Source organism: Triturus cristatus, chromosome 9 (genome assembly GCF_964204655.1).
Source record: "Triturus cristatus chromosome 9, aTriCri1.1, whole genome shotgun sequence".
NCBI lineage: Eukaryota > Metazoa > Chordata > Amphibia > Caudata > Salamandridae > Triturus > Triturus cristatus.
This window is the reverse complement of record NC_140592.1, coordinates 133934486-133952912: the sequence shown is the minus strand read 5'-3', so window position 1 is coordinate 133952912 and position 18427 is coordinate 133934486. Positions and strand designations below refer to the sequence as shown.

Below are 18427 nucleotides of genomic sequence, written 5' to 3'. Positions count from 1 at the left end.
TAGTGACAGATTGGGTGGGGTAACATGCGGTCCCCTCTCCAAGGAACCTCTTATGTGTTTCCAAAAATACATTACTTGGGGCTGTTCTTTTATTTTGTCTCGGGGGAAATAACCTTACCCTTGCTGCATAACAGCACACTTTGATCATTTTCTAAAACCCATGACACCCCACACAATATGATTATCAGCAGAACCAAAACAACAACACATATTATTTTGCTTTTCCATTTCCACATCATAATATGCTGTGCAACAAGAACCATTGGCTGATCCTCCTATATAACCTTTCTGCCAAAAGGATTCACAGTGAACTCAAAGAAGGAAAATTCAAGAAAATATAATGTTCCCAATGTCCGTTAGAGCCTCACTGGCACAGGCTCCTATTGTCCATCATTAAGTTGGTGCTCTTGAACACCGGCGGTTGAGCTTGCTCTGTCCTAAGCTTTCTGTTAACTAGCCAAGATAATCAAGCAAAACAGGATAATCAATATCTGAATATTTACGAGGACGAGGGACCCCCCCTAGACATTTGCCGGGCGTCCAAAAATGACCTCATAAGGTGACAATCCTGTTCTAGAATGGACTGTAGTTCTTGTTGACAGAAGAGCAAACAGTGGAGCATCTGGCCATTTTAACCATGTTGTCTCCTAAATTTTTGCCAATTTGAGTTCTGAGTACCATTGTACTTCTCAACCAAAACCGTTGACTGTGGATGATTGGCAACATGAAATTTCTGCCTAATATGCAAACCTTCACAAATCAGCCTAATCACTTTCTCATTAAAATGACTTCCGTTGTCACTCCAGATAAATCGGGGCAAGCCGAATTGAGGAAAATACTCTTTAAGAAGCACTTTCGCAGTTGTAATGGCGATATTATCTTTAATGGGGTAAGCCTCAACCCCTTTGCTGAACGCACATATTACCACTAAAACATACTTAAGATTATTACATCTTTCTAATTCAATGTAGTCCATTTGAAGGAATTCAAAAGGAAAAGTAGGTAGTGCATAATTGCCAGATGGTGTAGGGGTACCCTTCCCTGGATTATGTATCATGCAGACCAAGCAATGTTTCACCAAATGTGCAGCTGTCTTGGAGATGTCATTGTTATGCCATACAGGGGCTAACAATTTACAAATGCCTTTCGCACTAATATGAGCTGTACCATGAGCCACAGTAACTACAGGAAGTACATATGCATCAGGCAACATCCATTTCTGTTGTCCAGATTTATCAATCCAGCACCCTTCCTCATTTAACTGTGCTGCACTCTCCTGCAATTTCTCTAATTCCTCCATCGTGGCTTCACTTTGTATCTCCTTCACACTTTCAACGGTGTTTTCAAACATAACAACCTCAGGAACCCACCTATCTGGACCTGCGACAAACATGCATTTTATTTTACTTTGGGTAGTCTCCTTAGCCACCTGATCTGCAAAGGCATTTCCTCTGCCCTGTACTTAATTATTGCTAGTCTCTTTGGGAGCGTTAAAGGAGGCAAAAGCCGAAGTATAAAGTGGCCATGTTGAATCTGAGTACCATGAGAGGTCAGAAACCCTCTCTCTGCCCAGAGTCGCCTTAAGTTATGCACGACCCCGAATGCGTACTACCTTTCAGTATAAATAATGACACCCAACCCGTCACTCAATTCACAAGCAAGGGCCAACTGATAGAGGACCCATGATGTCTCTACCAGTGTACGCAACATAGTGATAGCATAAGTCTCAGTGGTGGTGCCATCTGGTAATTTAAAACAGGAGCCATCGACATATAGTTCCCCTTGAGGGTCAGATAAGGGAACATCAGTCAGGTCTACCCGTCCTTTCATCTCTTTTTCCATTCGAAAAATACAGTCAGGTTTGTCAACTGCATCATTCTCAGAAGGGAGGGGTAGTAACGTGGCTGGGTTCAGAGTGGCACATCTTTTAATCGTAATATGCTTAGTAAACAATGTCAATTCATAAGACGTGCACTGGTGAGGTGCTGTGTCTTTGTCTTTTTCAAATGTGTATCCACAGCATGGGGTGCCATAACTTTGAGGTACATATCAAATACGAGTCCAGCTGATTGTCTGATTGAAGTGGCCACAGCTGCGACCACTCTCAGACAGCTCGGGAGGGTTTTGCGACAGGGTCAAGTGCAGCGGAAAAATAAGCACAAGGCCTCTGTTTGTCCCCAAACATTTGTGTTAAGTCAGAAAGTGCACAACCAGCTATCTCATGAACATAAAACACAAACAGTTTTTTATAATTAGGTGTGCCAAGCACTGGAGCTGAACAAAGCGTAGTTTTTAATTGTTCAAAAGACTGCTGACATTCGGAGGTCCAAGGCAAAGGCTCATGCACTGCTTTTGTTGTTAATGAAAGCAAAGGTTTGATTAGTAACACATAATTTGGGATCCACTGGCGACAGTAGGAAGTATTACCTATAAAAGCGTGTACATCTTTTTGAGTTTGCGGAATGTGTATTTTTTTATGGCACGAATGCGCTCAGGGATCAACCTCCTACACTCCTTTGACAGTAGGTGCCCTAAATAGGTGACCTCCTGTCGACAATATTGAAATTTGGAAAGAGAGACCTCATGTCCAATGTGTGCCAAATGAAACAGCAATGTGACTGTACTGACTTTGCAACCTTGTTCTGTATCAGAAGAAATGAACAAATCATCGACATACTATACCAAAACATTACCTGGGGAAAGTGAGAGAGAATCCAGCTGACTCTTTAATGCCTTACTATAGCTACTAGTACTCTCTGTATAGCCTTAAAGAGCGTGACAGAATCTAAAACTTCTGCCAGCCAATGTAAACCCAAACAAATACCTTTTGTCCGGGTGTATAGGAATACTGAAGAATGCATTTTTCAGATCAATAACAGACAAGTATGCAGCAGTCGATGGGACCATCGTTAAAAGCGTAGTAATATCAGGAACCACTGGAAATTGCAGAACCACTATTTTATCAACCTCCCGCAAATCAATCACAAAGAGATAAACATCATCAAGGGCCTCAGAGGAACCCGAGGGTGTCCACTTAAGGATCGGAAGAATAGGAGCTTGATAAGGTGAAATAATCCAATCTATCAATAAGGAGATACTAGTCCCAAGAACCTTGGCCAGGATTCTATATAAGGGTGTGCGTAACAGGCGGAGTGCCTCTACTCGTATTTCCACGGAGTTAAAAAAAAAACTCTGTGGAAATACGCTGTGCTCCGCTATGCCCTCTCCCACCTCCCATAGTCAGACATACAACATAGTTTATTTATATTATTGCAGACGCGAGGAGCAGGATGGGGAGCGCGAAGGCAGGGGAGGCGGCAAACAACAGGTAAGTGCCTTTTTAAATCATTTTTAATGGACTTTGCCAGAGGGGAGGGAAAGGCTAACTCTGCTCCACCCTGGAGGCGTAGTTTTTGTCTACTCCGCATTTGCCACAGACCGCGGAGTGGGCAAATCTCCGCAAACTCTGTTGGTGGAGTGGAGTTACCCGCCCAGGGTTAATTTTATAATCCTAGTTCCGCAGCGAAAGGGGCCTTTAGGACACGCAGCCCATTGGAGACTTTCCGGGCTTTAATAATAACGATATGACAGCCTCTCGAATTGTGGGCGGCAGTATATTATTCTCAAGAGACTCTGCATATACCTCCAGTAAATAGGGAATAAGAAGGGGTTTAAATGTTTTATAGAATTTGCCGGACAGTCCATCCGTAATCCTCACAATGTTTTAGTGAATGTTCCAGACTTTTCTGGGATCTGTACCGAGCTTCAATTTAGGATGTAAATTAGGTATCATCATTTCTTTATCACCTACAACAAGGAATGAGCATTCTGCTTTCATCGCCGTTTTCTCTACTCTCTCCAATAGCTTTCTAAATCGAACGTAGATATACTCTGCCGCATGATGTAGGGGCCTTCAATCTAAACTAAGAGGATGTCTGGTATCTATGATGGTAATTAACTTATGAGAAAAGGGATCTTTGACTGGTCTTTTTGTATTGGATTTTATCTCATTAGTTTCTCCAAACACATTTTCTGTAACAGCATCTGAATTAAAATCTAACACATATTCACCTATGTCTTTATTTAAATATTCCTGATCTATGGTATGTTAAAATCCTCTTTCATTTGATAAGATGTGTGAGAAGTTGGCCTGGTATATGCAGTCCACTAGTTATAGTGGGCACCCTGTACCAGTCCAAACAACCCCTTATTGATGATAGGTTAAAGACAACCTTTATTGAAAGCTATCCTAGTGGTAGCTATGGAGAGCAGCCTTCAGGCTAAGTCTTGAAGGAATGTAAAACTGCTTGTTTTACCAGTCTATATTCTCTTGAATGGCTAAATGAAAGGCAACCACACCAGGTATATATATAAAATATATGTATTTATTACTAAACGCACCCTCCTAGTCTCTTTATGAGACTAGAGGTCAAAACACATAAGTTACACTTCAAATATTACAGTAAAATAGCACAAATACACGTCAGGCCCTAGGGGCGAGCCAAACCATATACTAAAATAGTGGTATAAGAACCACGACTTGACTAGACACAAGATTGGCTGGCACCCCAAGGAACCACCCAAGGTAGTGACACAGGGGACCCACGGGGGCCATGTGCAGTGTGAGAACACAGCCGCGAGCTCCCATTAGCTTCTATGGGGAAAGTCGCAGTTAGATTTTTAAAGATTAGGGACACTTAGAAATGAGTCAGGACCAAACCCTTTGGGACTTAGGAAGTTCTAGGGCCAACACCCACGGGAGCACCAGAGTACTCATGTTACATTACCCAGGGAAGCCGGGTGCATAGGTGTCAAATGGTGTCGGGTCGCGTCGTCGATTTCAATGGGAGCTGGCAAAGAAGTGCTGCTGCTGGGAAGATGCAAAGTGTCCGAAGAGATCCAAGCCTGTATCGAAGTTGAGAAGAACCTGAAAGCAGAGGGGACAGAGTTTGGGTCACTAGCCAGTGACCAGGAGGGCGATAGGCAGATGCCCACCGATGTCGGGTGAAGAAGGTGAAGAAGGTGAAGCTTGACTCTTCAGCCACGAGGACCAGGAGGCGTTAAGGACAACTAGGAGCTGGATTCAAGCTGTCCCACAAAGAATGTCGAGTGCTCAAGCGTCAGTGCCCGGATTGGACACAACAAGCCTTGGCAACAGCACCCCATGCAGAAAGGAGAAAGATGCTTCAGTGCAGACCAGCAAGGTCTGAGGGACTCACCACTTGGTTGAGAGTCAGGGCACGTCTGGAGCAACCAGGGAAGCCCAAGGAAAATCAAAGTTACCCCCTCAGGGACCCACCAGTCAATGGACCAGGGATCGCGAAGGAACCTCAAGAGGAAACACAAAATGGAAACCCACGGGTCACTCGGGGTGACTAGTCCGACAATCTTCAGTGGATTCTCTGCTCGAGGTGGGGGCTACAAGTAAGCCCAAGCACAAATTCAAGAAACGTAGACTCTCAATGCACTTGCAAAAGTGCACGTTGACCAGGAGTTCCGGCTCCACGCTTCTCATGAGGGCTGCAGGTCTCAGCTTTGCTGGGGATTTGGGTCGGCCTCTGAGATGTCTGGAAATCCTCTTCCTGGGCTGCAAATACTTTGAAGTCCGGCGGGAGCTTCAGAGATGCAGACCGGCAAAATGCTTCGTTGGTGCCTGCCAAGCAGGGGAGTCACTCTTTGACCCAAACGGAGATTGCTTCCATCCTCTAGTCTTTAGTAGAGCATCGAAGTTCCAGGATTCAGCTTCCGAGTTTCATCCAGGGATATCTAAAGTTCTGGTTACAGAGGTTCCTTACTTATACCTAAGGAAGGGGTTGGACTAGCTCTAGGGACCCACCTATTGGAGGGTTTGGAAAGAGGGGTGGCTACACCCATTTCCTTTGTCCAGTTTCACACCAGAGCAGGGGCTGGAAGCCCCTGAACCGGTTTGTGCTGGACTATGCACAGGGACACCAAATGTGCCCCCAGTGCAGGACTTCAAAGCACTCTGAGAGTGCTCCCACCCAGCCCCAATACACATAAGCCTGTTTGTGAGGTGGTTACACCTCACTGTGACAGGAAACCTATTGTCCAGGCCTCCTCTGCCAGAGTTTTGGTCAGCAGCAGGAGGCCAGAATCCGTGTCTGTGTCTGCAGTATCCATTTTGTGATGCTAGGGCTCTATTAGATTTCTACTGGGTATACCAGTACTGCCATGTCTCTCCCTCTAGGAGGGTGGGATCATACCCTCACTTCAAGAACTGATGTGGGGGTATGATTCCAAGGTGTTTGATACCAAACACGACATGTTTCCGTGCAGCCAGTCCAAAGTTAGCATTAACCGTTTCAGATATACTGCACTTAAGAGTATGTGGTCAGGCTGCACCACTGACAACCCCGGAGAAGAGATTCCGAAGGCTGCAGAGGGGCTCAGCTCATACCTGGGCACCCTCTCACATATAACCAAGCACCCTGCCTTCAGGATGGATAAGGCCTGCCATAGGGGTGACTGATAGGTTACTATGTGCAGTGATAGGTGAGGTATAATGACCCTATACCTCAGTAAGGGGTGCATGCACCACCTTACCCAGGCTGCAGTAGCAGACCTGTGGTGTCATTTTCATGGCTTTCCAGGGGAGGCACAATACATGCTTCAACCCCTGGTAGGCCTCTGGGGTACCTATGCCCTGAGTACATAGCATACCATATACTAGGGACTCACAAGTGTACTCCAGCATCCAATCTGGAGTGTACCTAAAGTGCATTTAATCATTTTAGAGAGGAAGCAGCTAGGCTGGGGCCCTGAATAGCAGGGTCCCAGCCAGACTAATGTCGAAAAACAGTGAAACACCAGCAAAAAGTGGGGGTAAACATGTGTAGCAGATCCTACTCTCCACATGGAGATCGTACATTATGTGAGACACTTAGGCCTCCATACTCTCTTGAATCTATTCAAATGTTTCATATCTTTATAAATTTTGCTCCTCGGCTCCTATTGATCCTATCTTCATCCTTTGGTATGGACCAGAACACATACATCATCCTCAACCAACTCTCCTTTCCTTTTTCTCTCCAACAGGGATCTAATTGTATCATTGACTGTTTCCCTAATCTGTTTACTTATTATTCTTGTAACTATCTCCCACTCTCTTCTGACATTTTTACTTCTAATCTTTCTCTAAGTATTTTCTGCAAACATCTATTCAATAAATAATATTTCTAAAATATGTCTCTCCACTAAATACTTTGGTAGAAATCTAATGCCTTCCTACAAGAATTTTCAAAGCAATGTATCACCTTTCCAATATTTTGGTTCAGGCAATATCCCTATTTCCTTGAAAATCAACTACTTTCTTCAACATTGTGCACAGATTACATGGAGTACCATCAACTGTACCCAATCAGCTAAGAAAATGATACTGGTCCCTTCGACCATTGAACCTAACGTGGAGCACCAAGTACCTGCAGTCTTGTGGTCCCCCGCTGCCGCCTTTCCACCAGCGGCCGCAGAGAGGGGTCAGAGCCGGAGACTACATCCCCCAGCATTCAAAGCGCCACGGAACCCGCGGACGCCCCGTTAGCGCCACGAGGCGCATAAAAGACCAACGCTGCCTCCGCGTCGCGGGACGCGCGCGGGCGACGCCGGGCTGAGCCCGGGCAGAGGGCGGGCCGTCTGTGGCCGTCCGGGGCAGTAGGAGGCAGGGCAGGGCCACGGAACTGTCATCTTCGCTTAATTTGTAAGTGAACAGTCCTATAAACATACCTGTTCTAAAAGTCACTGTATATGCCTACACTTATGTCGAAATCTAAGTCGTCCAATCAATCTGGTGCAGGGGATAAGAGGACAATGGACAACTATCTGGTAAAAGTTGTAAATAAGATTAATAATGATCGGAGACTTTCATTGGGCAGATCTAACCTTGAAACTTCCCTAATGGACACATTAGCACCTAATACTGAAATACTCGCTGAAAGCAGTACGGTTAATACTGACAGTGCTGATGGGATTGCTGATGTACTCCCTGTTACGGATATTGTTGGAAGTATTGATGAACCCACTTCCCAATTGAACTCTTCTATCTTACCGACTACAGCATCCTGTTCCAAAATCACCCCAACCCCCTCCCCGATGCAGAGGAAAACGCGGGCGTGTAGGAAAGCACCAGTAAAGAGAGCGGTGACCTATAAGCCAAAAAAGCAGGGCTCTTTTCAACAAGGAAGGGGGGTTTTACCGGATTCGTCCAAAGAAATATCAGGGACTAATGATAATACTGAGGGGGTCTTTCTGAATGCGGCCACAATAGGACATTTGGTTTCAATTTTTGAGACCAAATTAGAGTCTATAATTAGTCCTTTGTTGGCAAAATTAGACGTAGTCTCAGCAGAAGTAGATAACTTAAAGGGCCTTTTGGCTTCTTATGAAAAACGATCCTCCCCCGCGTTAACCCCCGTTTTTGCCGCTTTGGCCCCTACCGTCCATAAGCCTACAGAGGGTGCCATGGAACCTACTTTGCACCTGTCTGGTACCCACAACACGGGAGCTCCTTTGGGATCGGGGGACAGCGGTCAGTTAAGTCGACCCATGGATGCGCCATCCACTTCGACATCAGTTTTTGCGCCACCCACAACAGCCATTTCAGCAGGAAAAGTAATCTCTGCACATACATGCTCAAGTAATATCCAGAAGCCTGTAGCCAGGGGAGATGTTGGGCATATTAAACTCAAGAGAAACCATATCGTTAACCTCCCACCACAGTGTGCTCCTTATACAGTGGTATTGATTAATGTCCCGGAGGTAGACTCTAGTATGCTTAACTCTAGCCAGGAATCTCATGACTCTTTAAAAAACAAATCACTTGCCTGGCTTAACAAAAACTGTGGATTTCCGCTGGCATTGTCCCAAGATATTTTATCTACCCGCAGAGTCGGCTGGATAGGAGAAGGCAGGAAAACTACCACAGGGGACTGTATACTTGTTAACTTTAAATACCCACAACACGTGGCAACTGTCCTCTTAAGAGCCGCCTCCCTACCCAACCAAGCTAACTTGGTCTCTGCTAGGCCTTTAGGCTATTTTTATAGCTATCTAGATGGCCCACAATTGCCAAGGCCCCAACAGATTGAGCTGCATGAACCCGGTTTAATTAGGGGTGGGGTTAGTTATCCTCCCTTTTTGCCACCAAGAGTCCCGCAGTATTTTAATAGAGGGAATACACAGTTTAATGAGGAACCCAGCAGGCGAAGGGACTATACCATCCCCCTTTTCAACCGTTACTCCGCCCTGTCCTCATTGGAGGAAAATGACTGACTGTCCGATAATACTAAGAACACGAATGAGAAATTAGTTAGTGGTGCCCGCTCCGATAAAGTGGTGACTGTTCCCCCTTCACCTCTATCTGAACTTAACAGGGTAGAAGCTGTTTTGGAGAACACAGGAATCAAAAAGACTCAGAATTGTTGTACCATTGCAGATCCCTCTTTAAACCCAGACTTTTCCTTGGTAGACCCAGTAAATGATCACACAGGGGCTAAGCGCGATCTTGATACAGGTTACCGCGTTGTTACGTGGAATATTGCTGGCCTGAAGAGGAAGTTAGACTCCCCTTTGTGGAAGGACTTTATTAATATAGGGTACGATATAATATGTCTTCAGGAAACGTGGTGTGAGGAACCCATTTTTATTGAGGGATATTTAGCACACAGCTTGAATGCAGTGAGTTCAATTGCTGGAAGAGCTAAAGGTGGTCTCTTGCTTTTAATATCCACTAAATTAAAATCCTGCAAAGTCAAAAGTTGTGTCTCAGTGGATGTCCATTCTCAGGTCTTATGTCTAGAGTTTGATAAAGGGAAAGATTTGTTGCTGATAAATTTTTATAATAATGTATTCACTGCCGACAGAGGTAAAATCCTGACTCAGCTTGAAAAAGAAATTGAGAGGACACAGGCAGTTACAGGTCACCAATCTATAGTCCTTTGGTTGGGTGACTTTAATATAAGTCCTTGTCCTCATGCCTCGAGTAATTCATGTGGCCTAACAAGGGAAAGTGGTAACATGGAGGGAAATGATTGTCTACACTTCCCACACTGTATGTATGGCACTACCCTTAATATGATGTTAGCAAAGTTTGATTTGGATATGTTATGTTGCACGAAGAATAGTAACAACGTTAACTGTCCAACATTTACTGGAAGAGGAGCTAATTCATATATTGACCACATTTTACTGTCCAACGATTGTGCATACTCCAACTTGTGTGTTAATGAGCAAATTTTAAGTGATCATAACAGCATCTCCTTATCATTGCATTGTTGGGGTCCCAAAAACATGGATGTTAACAATCGTATTAACTTCATCGAGGCTGTAAGACCTAATGGGTTTAGGATTAAATGGACAAAGGTTGTCCCACATGAGTTGTTGGAGGAGGTTTTAAGAAAGTGTACCATGGAGATAACCTATTGCATTAGCGATGAGGTACACCCGCAAGTTATATTAAACCACCTACGTACTATTAATGAAACAATTGATAACTTACTCACAAAACCGCATAAGGGGAAAAGAGTAATCAACACTGGTTGGTTTGATAAAAGTTGTACACATGCTCTTCACGCACTAAAACAGGCGATGAGCACTAAACCACGTGATTGTACAGCAATTAAAACTTGTCGTTCTGTCTATAAAACATCGCTTACCAAAAGGAAAAAAGTTCTCCAAGAGGAGGCTTGGTACAATCTCAGCTGTGCGGCTGAAACAAATGATAGTAAGTTATACTGGCAGACTATAAATAGTCCTTTCTTAAAAAATGACTCAGTGCCTGAAATAACCTCTCATGTCGACTGTCAATCATGGATGCACCACTTTTTAAATATTTTTAATCCGGATAGGTTAATTTTAGATCCCCATATGGACAACGAGTATACTTGGCCTAGATTGCCTTTAGATATTGGTCTTGATGAGGTTTACGAAGGCCTACGCAATAGCAAAGGCGGAAAGGCACCTGGCCCGGACGGAGTCCCGCTGGATTTGTATAAATCCGAGTTAGATCTGTGGGCACCCATCCTGACCAGGTTCTTTAATGCAACAGCGGAGGGTCAGATGCCGATTTCCTGGGGTCAGTCAATAATTATTCCTCTTTTTAAGAAGGGATCCAGGTCTGAGGCAAGTAATTATCGTCCCATTTCTCTATTAGACGCATCGATAAAAATATTGAGTAGAATAATTTTAAAGAGACTTGAGACTTGGGCTGAGGATAACATGATAATTTCAAAGGCGCAATATGGATTTAGGAAAGGTCTGGGGACGTTGGAACAGTGTATTAATTTAGACCTCCTAATACATAAATATACCGTTGCAAAGGAAGGGAATCTTTTCCTTTGTTTCGCAGACCTAAGCAGTGCCTTTGACCTTGTAGACCATAACATCCTTTGGGACACCTTGTTAGATCTCGGAGCCCCCAAAGAGTGTGTTTTCTTTCTGGCCCGGTTATATTCCGGCCTTTCATGTAAAGTACGCTATGGTCCTATGGGAGAATGTACACCTTTTTTTAAAGTTGCAAGAGGGATTCGTCAAGGGTGCGTTTTGGCCCCGTTTTTATTCTCATTATTTATAAATGAAATCGATATGATTTTAAGCAAACTATCCTCAGACGCCCCCCTGATCAACGGCAGCGTTACCCCTATTTTATTATACGCAGATGACGCAGTTCTTTTATCACAAACACAGAATGGCTTGCAACGCCTCATAGATAGATTTGTGCTATTTACCAAAGAGAGGAAACTGATCATTAATAAAAGTAAGACTTTTGTTATGACCTGTGGAAAGAGGGTGAAATCCAATTCCTCCTTCTTTATTGACAAAGTGAAGATTCAACCGGTCAATAGTTTTTGTTATTTGGGGATAACATTCGCAGGTAACGGGAAATGGACGAACGAGGACGAGAACGTGAGGTTAAAGATGAACAGAAACACCAGTAGTATTTTCAGATTTGCGGCTAAGTTAGGGCAAAGGAGAGTGAAAGACATGCTGGCTATCTACAAAGCTAGGTGTATCTCATCTGCTTTGTATGGGGCAGGAGTTTGGGGCCATCATTCTGTTAATGGTTTACAGAACGACGAAAACAAGTTCTTGAAGAAACTGCTATGTGCCCCATCCTCGGCTCCCAACATCTTAACTCATATGGAGGCCGGTATTGACTTTATCGCGGACTTAGCCGCATTACGCCCATTGCTACTTTGGCGTTCTATCTGGTCCAAACCCGAGACTGTATTTACACAAACAATTATCAAGGGTTGCTTGAAACTTGATAATCTATCTCGTATACCCTGGTTGAGTTATATTTACCACTGGTTTAATCTTCTGTTTGAATGTAATATCCGTCTGAACCCCGAAGCAGCTGCACTGATACCAAAGAAAGACATAAAATCAAAGTTCCTAGCATTCAAGAATACGGCTAGAGAAAATCAGTCCAAAAATCTAACAACAGTTGCTTCTTACCTCGATTTGAATTTAAGGATAGGTTTCCAGACATACCTTGCGATCGTGACTCACAACTCACACAGATTTGTCCTAACCCGTTTAAGGCTTGGGATCGTGCACCATCTAGTCTCTTTCCCAGATATTAAGATCAAATCTAATATGCTGTGTCCTTGTGACAATATTTCAAAACAAAGCTGCTGTCACTTTTTATTGTTTTGTAAATTTTATTGTCATTTTAGGAAATTTTACTTAAAACCTATCCTTTTAAAAAATAAGATACGCTCTACTAAATCAGCAATGAAGTTCCTAACAACTCTAGAAAGCCCTGATACCTGTTTTTTTGTGGCATCCTATGTGCTCAAATGCATGAATATTAGGAAGTCCATAGTCTGCGCTGATTAATTCTATCTGGTCACGTACTTTGTATATATAGATACCGCCCAGACTCCGATATGAACTTTGTAGCCTGAAGTAAAACTAGGATGAATTGTGTAAATATGGGATTGTTACCATATTTAGCATCTTTTGTATATTTGCACATATTAGATAATTTACCTGGAATTTGCACCTTGTTATAAATATAATGTGGATGCTTTGTTGGAAAATTAAGCTTAATTGTGTATTATTCAAGGAAGCACTATGCACTTTAACAATGTGTTAAATATTGTTTTCTGTTATGTCCTGTGTATAAGATATTTTAGTCTAATATGTATTTTTAAATGTTTGTTCTGCTTATATGGTTGTATTTTTACATACCGAATAAAGCTTTTGAACTTGAACTTGAACTTGATACTGCATGCATCTAAACAAGCCCTATCGGGTTTAATAATAAGTATGCCACTGCGTAATGTAGTGACGCTTTGCCTTCTGTCAAGCTTCCTCGCTGCACCTTCATTCCAATTTTCAACTATGAGTTGGCCTTAGCTTTGCTATCCATGATGACTTCCAGAGCTCTTACGTTTACTTTGAAGGAGTGCAGCGAGCGCAGCCCCCGCTCAAAGCATAACTGAAATTAAATATTTCTAATCAATATTGAGATACCCAATTTCTTTATATGTTTTTATCAGTTATTCCCACCCTCTTTCTAAATCTTATTGCTTTGAAAACAAATCTAGTTCATCAAATATATTTGATTTTAAACATTTAAGCTCCACATTCAAACTACCCAAAGCTAATCTAATTAATCGGGCTACTTAAAAAACATAATTTACCATATCTTTAATACTATAAAATAAGCTTATCATTTAATAAATTATTATAATGAAAGTAAGCCACACTTATCTGTTTGGAGCAGCAAAAAAAAGAGAAGCAAGATTGCAAGAGGAGTGCTTAAAATGGACTGTGGAGTTCTATGCACTTTATGTGGTCATACGTACTGCTTCTTTATTTTTTAAAGTGTTGCCGCTCAAAGAGTTGAATAAAAAGGATTATGCATAACCATAAAATCAAGGTATAGAATAATTTTATATGCAGTGCGATAGACCTTGCTTCTTTTGTTTCCACACCCAGTGGAGGCATGAATGTGGAGAAAAGAGCAGAGTTGCCAGAGCAGGGCCTTATTTTATTGTGACACTGAGAACAAAGCTGTCTTTCCCTCCACCAGCTGCTAAGACGTTTGATTGCTTATGGCTACTGCCCTTCACATGTCGGTCACCTATGAACACTGTGCCGCCTCAGGAGGCGAATCATGGTCACCTCGTGATCCAATAGCTCATTTAACGGATTCTAGAACAAGAAAGGGGACAAACCAGTAACCCAGGGACCTGGGTAGGACAATTGATAAACAACACATGTGGTCCCTACAGGGGAAGTGTGGCCCTTGACTACCACTGTAATAGATTTACTAAACCCTTCTTACAAGTAATTATTCTCCATTTTACAGGAATAATGTTTCAAAAATGAAAAAAGACAACATTTCAGCAACAACAATAGCAAGACAAGGTGCTTCTGCAAAATTGTCTGATTAATTTTGCATTGTGGGTCGAAACGTCAGCAACTTCCAATGTGGACTTTTTATAATTTGATTATGGAGTTCGACACTCGCAATACGAGTGTCGCAGATAACATCACATTATCCCTTTCGGTCACATGTACATATTATCATTGTGTATAGCATCAGCGCACTTTTTATTCACTGTATCTCCTTCACTACGCTGTCACTGAACAGGAGCACCTCATCTAGCTATTGATATTGCTGAAATCTTGTATTTATTAATTTTTGAAATAATATTCCTTTGAAATGAAGAATACATGCACAAAACATATGAGCAAACCTTACCTGTAAGAAGAGTTCTTTAAATCTATTGTCTTGGAAGTCAAGGGCCCCACTTTCCCCATGTGAACCACTCATTTAACAGAGGCCTAGAACATTGAAGTCAACACACTCTTCAGAGCCACACACAGGCTCATCAACACCCAATCTGTGTTGATTTTCAGTAGTTATGGACAATCTCAATTCTTGTGAGATGCTGATGCTTCCTGCCCCACAGCTTGATTGACCTTCAAAGCGGTCAGGCAAAAAAACTTACTGGTGCCTATCAGAGTCTTCATTTAATAAATATTCATTTACTCACAATCTCCTCCTGTGTTTCTGAATCTGTAATCCCATTAGTCGCCAGTTCTGCTACCTCAGAAAACTGCAGAACACTTCATGTAGTCAAACAACAGCTTTATTGAGAACATGGAGCTAGCATCTTCTCAATAACAGGCACCATGGGCATCCGCCGATACACAGAAAGTGGCAACACTTGGGGTTACATCATGTCATGTCATTGGAATCCAAGTGAGCATTACAGGACTTTCAGTCTTGAAGGCTGAAGCTGTATGACAACTATAGAAAGGCAGGTGTTAAGCAGTGATGGTTCATGCTAAATTGGAAAGGCATGCTTTATGCTGATGTAAGCTGATTCCTATAAATCAATACAATCGATCCAGATTTATTTTAATACTGAGCATTAACATCCTTCAATAATGCCTGCCTTCAGTTGATGAAGAAGATGCATTCAGCAGAGTGGAACACTGAAAGGCTGGACTCTTGTTCGGTGCAATCTAAATGAACTCTACCCACACACAGTTCAGTATCACCTAAATCCCGCTGTAAACATTCTCATAGAAGACAGGCACAGTTGACATCCGACTGCATGATAAGCGCCAGGAATGTCTGAGAAGGTTTCAGATTGTACTAACCTATACTTTTAACCCAAATATAATCAGTACATGCTTTCTCTCTCTTTTGAAGTAAGATATCTTAAAGAGGACAAATGGCTGCATGTTGGCACATTAACAATCGAAAAATACTAACAGATCTCTTGTCATGCCTTTTTTCAGAGCCACAGGAAGGTTGCTGGAAAAGTTCGAGGTTTCAGTGAATGTTGCAGCCGAAAGCAAAGTTACCTTTGAGCTGATTTATGAGGAATTACTCAAGCGAAAGTTGGGCAACTATCAGCTGCTCATCAAGGTCAAACCCAAACAACTAGTTAAACATTTCCAGGTATGATTTACCAAAGTTAACTTTCTCTCTTGTAGATATAGTGAAGCCATTTTTCGGATGAACAGAATTTTGTAATGGTACCTTAGCTGTGAAAGTGTGTACCAAGATATCTCTTACAAAAGTCAGCACCAGTTACTGTCACCACACTATCTCATTAAAGTTTGTACATGTTTGCAATGTCTCATTTGCCTTTTTTAGTGTCTACACTTTGTATACACTCTAAATAGAGTGACTAAATGTCTGCCAATTTTAGGCTGATGTTCTAGTTCGGACAAACTCCAATTCGAGTCCTTAGTCTTACATTTGTGGCTCAAACAGCACATCAATCAATTTAAGGAAAAATCTAAAAAACGTATGCTACTTCGTTTATTGAAATTTAATTTCTTTATGTTTCAATTAATTGCAAACGTTATAGCCCATTCACTCTCAGCTTGCTTGGTATTTTTGAGGCAGGTTTCCAGTTTGAAAAAGAAAATGCAGGAATAGTGATGAGGTGGTTCTTACAAGCCCCAGTCCCTGCCTTCATTGCCATTTACATCGTATTGTCTTTAGAAGAGGATAAGGAAAAAATGATTTGAGTGTCATCTGCATAGGAGTATAGGGGGAGCCCTGCGTCCTCAACGATGGAAGCAAGGGGACAGCCAACTTTCCATGCGGCAACAAGCAGTGAGCACTGTGGGTACCTGCTTTTCCATACTAAAATGGCTGCGCAAAATAATTTGGATGCTTCCTTTTTCCACACAAAGAACCATAGTCCAATCCCTTATCATGTCTCGATTGGACTACGGAAACATACCCTACTTAGGCTGCAATAAGGAACCTTTGAGGAGACTGCAAATGGTCCAAAATTCTGCAGCACGCCTTCTCTGCCACATTGCAAGGAGAGCCTCGGTTACTCCTTTTTTGCAGGATCTCCATTGGCTCTGCATTGGCAATCGCATTAAATTCAAAGCTCTTTGTCATATTTTCAAAATAAAGCAAGGTGCAGCTCCAGTGTATTTACGGGAACTCATCTGCCCTTACACACCGCAACGCGCTCTGCGCTCCTCCGCCCAGGGTAACCTGACGCTTCCCAGGTTCAAATTGACAAGAATGGGCGGACGCTCCTTCTCATACCTTGGACCAAAACTTTGGAATTCCCTTCCTAATCATGTGAAGCAGGAACCTTCTTATTTAAAATTTCGCCGAGACATTAAGACCTGGCTCTTCACTCAGCAATTGGCCTAGTTACTTAGTCTGATTCAGACTTACCTGCGCCGGGAAACCCTAATAGGGTAGCTGTGCGCCTAACAAATTCAATAATAATAATAATAATTTACATGGGGTTGCAAAATGTGACCTGTCTAATATTCATTAGGCAGGTTATTTTGTGACCCCCTCTGTACATCACAGAGACCAGCTTTAGCTGTGTGCAGCCCAAAGCCAAACATAGGTGTGGGGGTCTTACCTGTGGGAGGCTTCGGAATCCGGCAGTAAATGTAGATAAACATGGGTGACAAGATCCGGCTAGAGGAATGTTATGTCCATGCCAAACAGAAGTTGAGAGCAAGGTCCTAATGCAAATTCCCTACCTCCGGGGGAAACATGGGCCTCACGCTTTGAGACATTATACATCTCTGACACCATGGTTGAATCCCCAGCCTCCCAGGCCTGGTGTGTCTTCCTCACTGACAACCATTTAGTCACATATAATTATAGCAACCTTTGTTTTGACTCCAATGGGTCCTGCATGGATCTTGCACCTGGAAGTCACTTGCGCAGCAATCAAAAAAGTGCATGCATGTGAATGACTGGAGTGATCCACAAATATAAGTACGAAATATTTATACATCATAAGGGCATCCAGCGGACACCATTTAATGATGTAAATGTACATGAAAAAAGGTTCATTTTTGTTATTATTTAAAAATGTAGACAGCAACAAATACCTTAGTTTTTTTCACATTGATGTTGTGTTGTTGCAGTAGTAATTCGCCTTAGTGTGGGAGAAACCGCAAGTTCACATGTTTGGTGAACAAGCTTTGCTGAACAGCCCATGGAGATTAATTGGTAGATTTATGACTGAACTTCTCTTAGAGTTTGAATATGAGTCAGCCTGAGGGATGTCCCTGGTGTTAGCGCATTATTCCTACACTGTGATTATGTTATGTTATGTTAATAGTATTTATAACGCTCACAGCTGCCCCAGCTGTAGGAACATGATAGTCCCTGAATACTCCTTCAGTCTGACACTTGTTGGCATTGTAAATTGCATCCTGGTTCGTTACGACATATGCTTTTTGATTGCCCTTTAATTGCAAAATTCTCGACAGAAGTTTGGGATTTTATTAAGAAATTGTTAAATATACATGAAGACTTATCATATAAAATGTTAATTTGCAAATCAGTTACATTATCACAATCTCTAAGTTCTCTTGAATGTAGGCTTTTTGATTTTTTGATTTCTGCTGCGTTAAAATCTATTACCTTTTGTTGGAAAGATGTTTC

The 18427-nt window shown here is 42.4% G+C and overlaps 1 protein-coding gene across 5 annotated transcripts in view; it reads left to right on the top strand.

The window, feature by feature from the left end:
* Window positions 1-18427, top strand: part of LOC146797516 (inter-alpha-trypsin inhibitor heavy chain H4-like) — a 598346-nt gene that overhangs the window by 77863 nt on the left and 502056 nt on the right. For all 5 annotated transcript variants that reach the window (XM_085624535.1, XM_085624533.1, XM_085624534.1 and 2 more), the window contains exon 4: window positions 15778-15940. In XM_085624535.1, the coding sequence (XP_085480661.1) occupies window positions 15778-15940 (163 nt within the window). The remainder of the gene's footprint in view (window positions 1-15777; window positions 15941-18427) is intronic.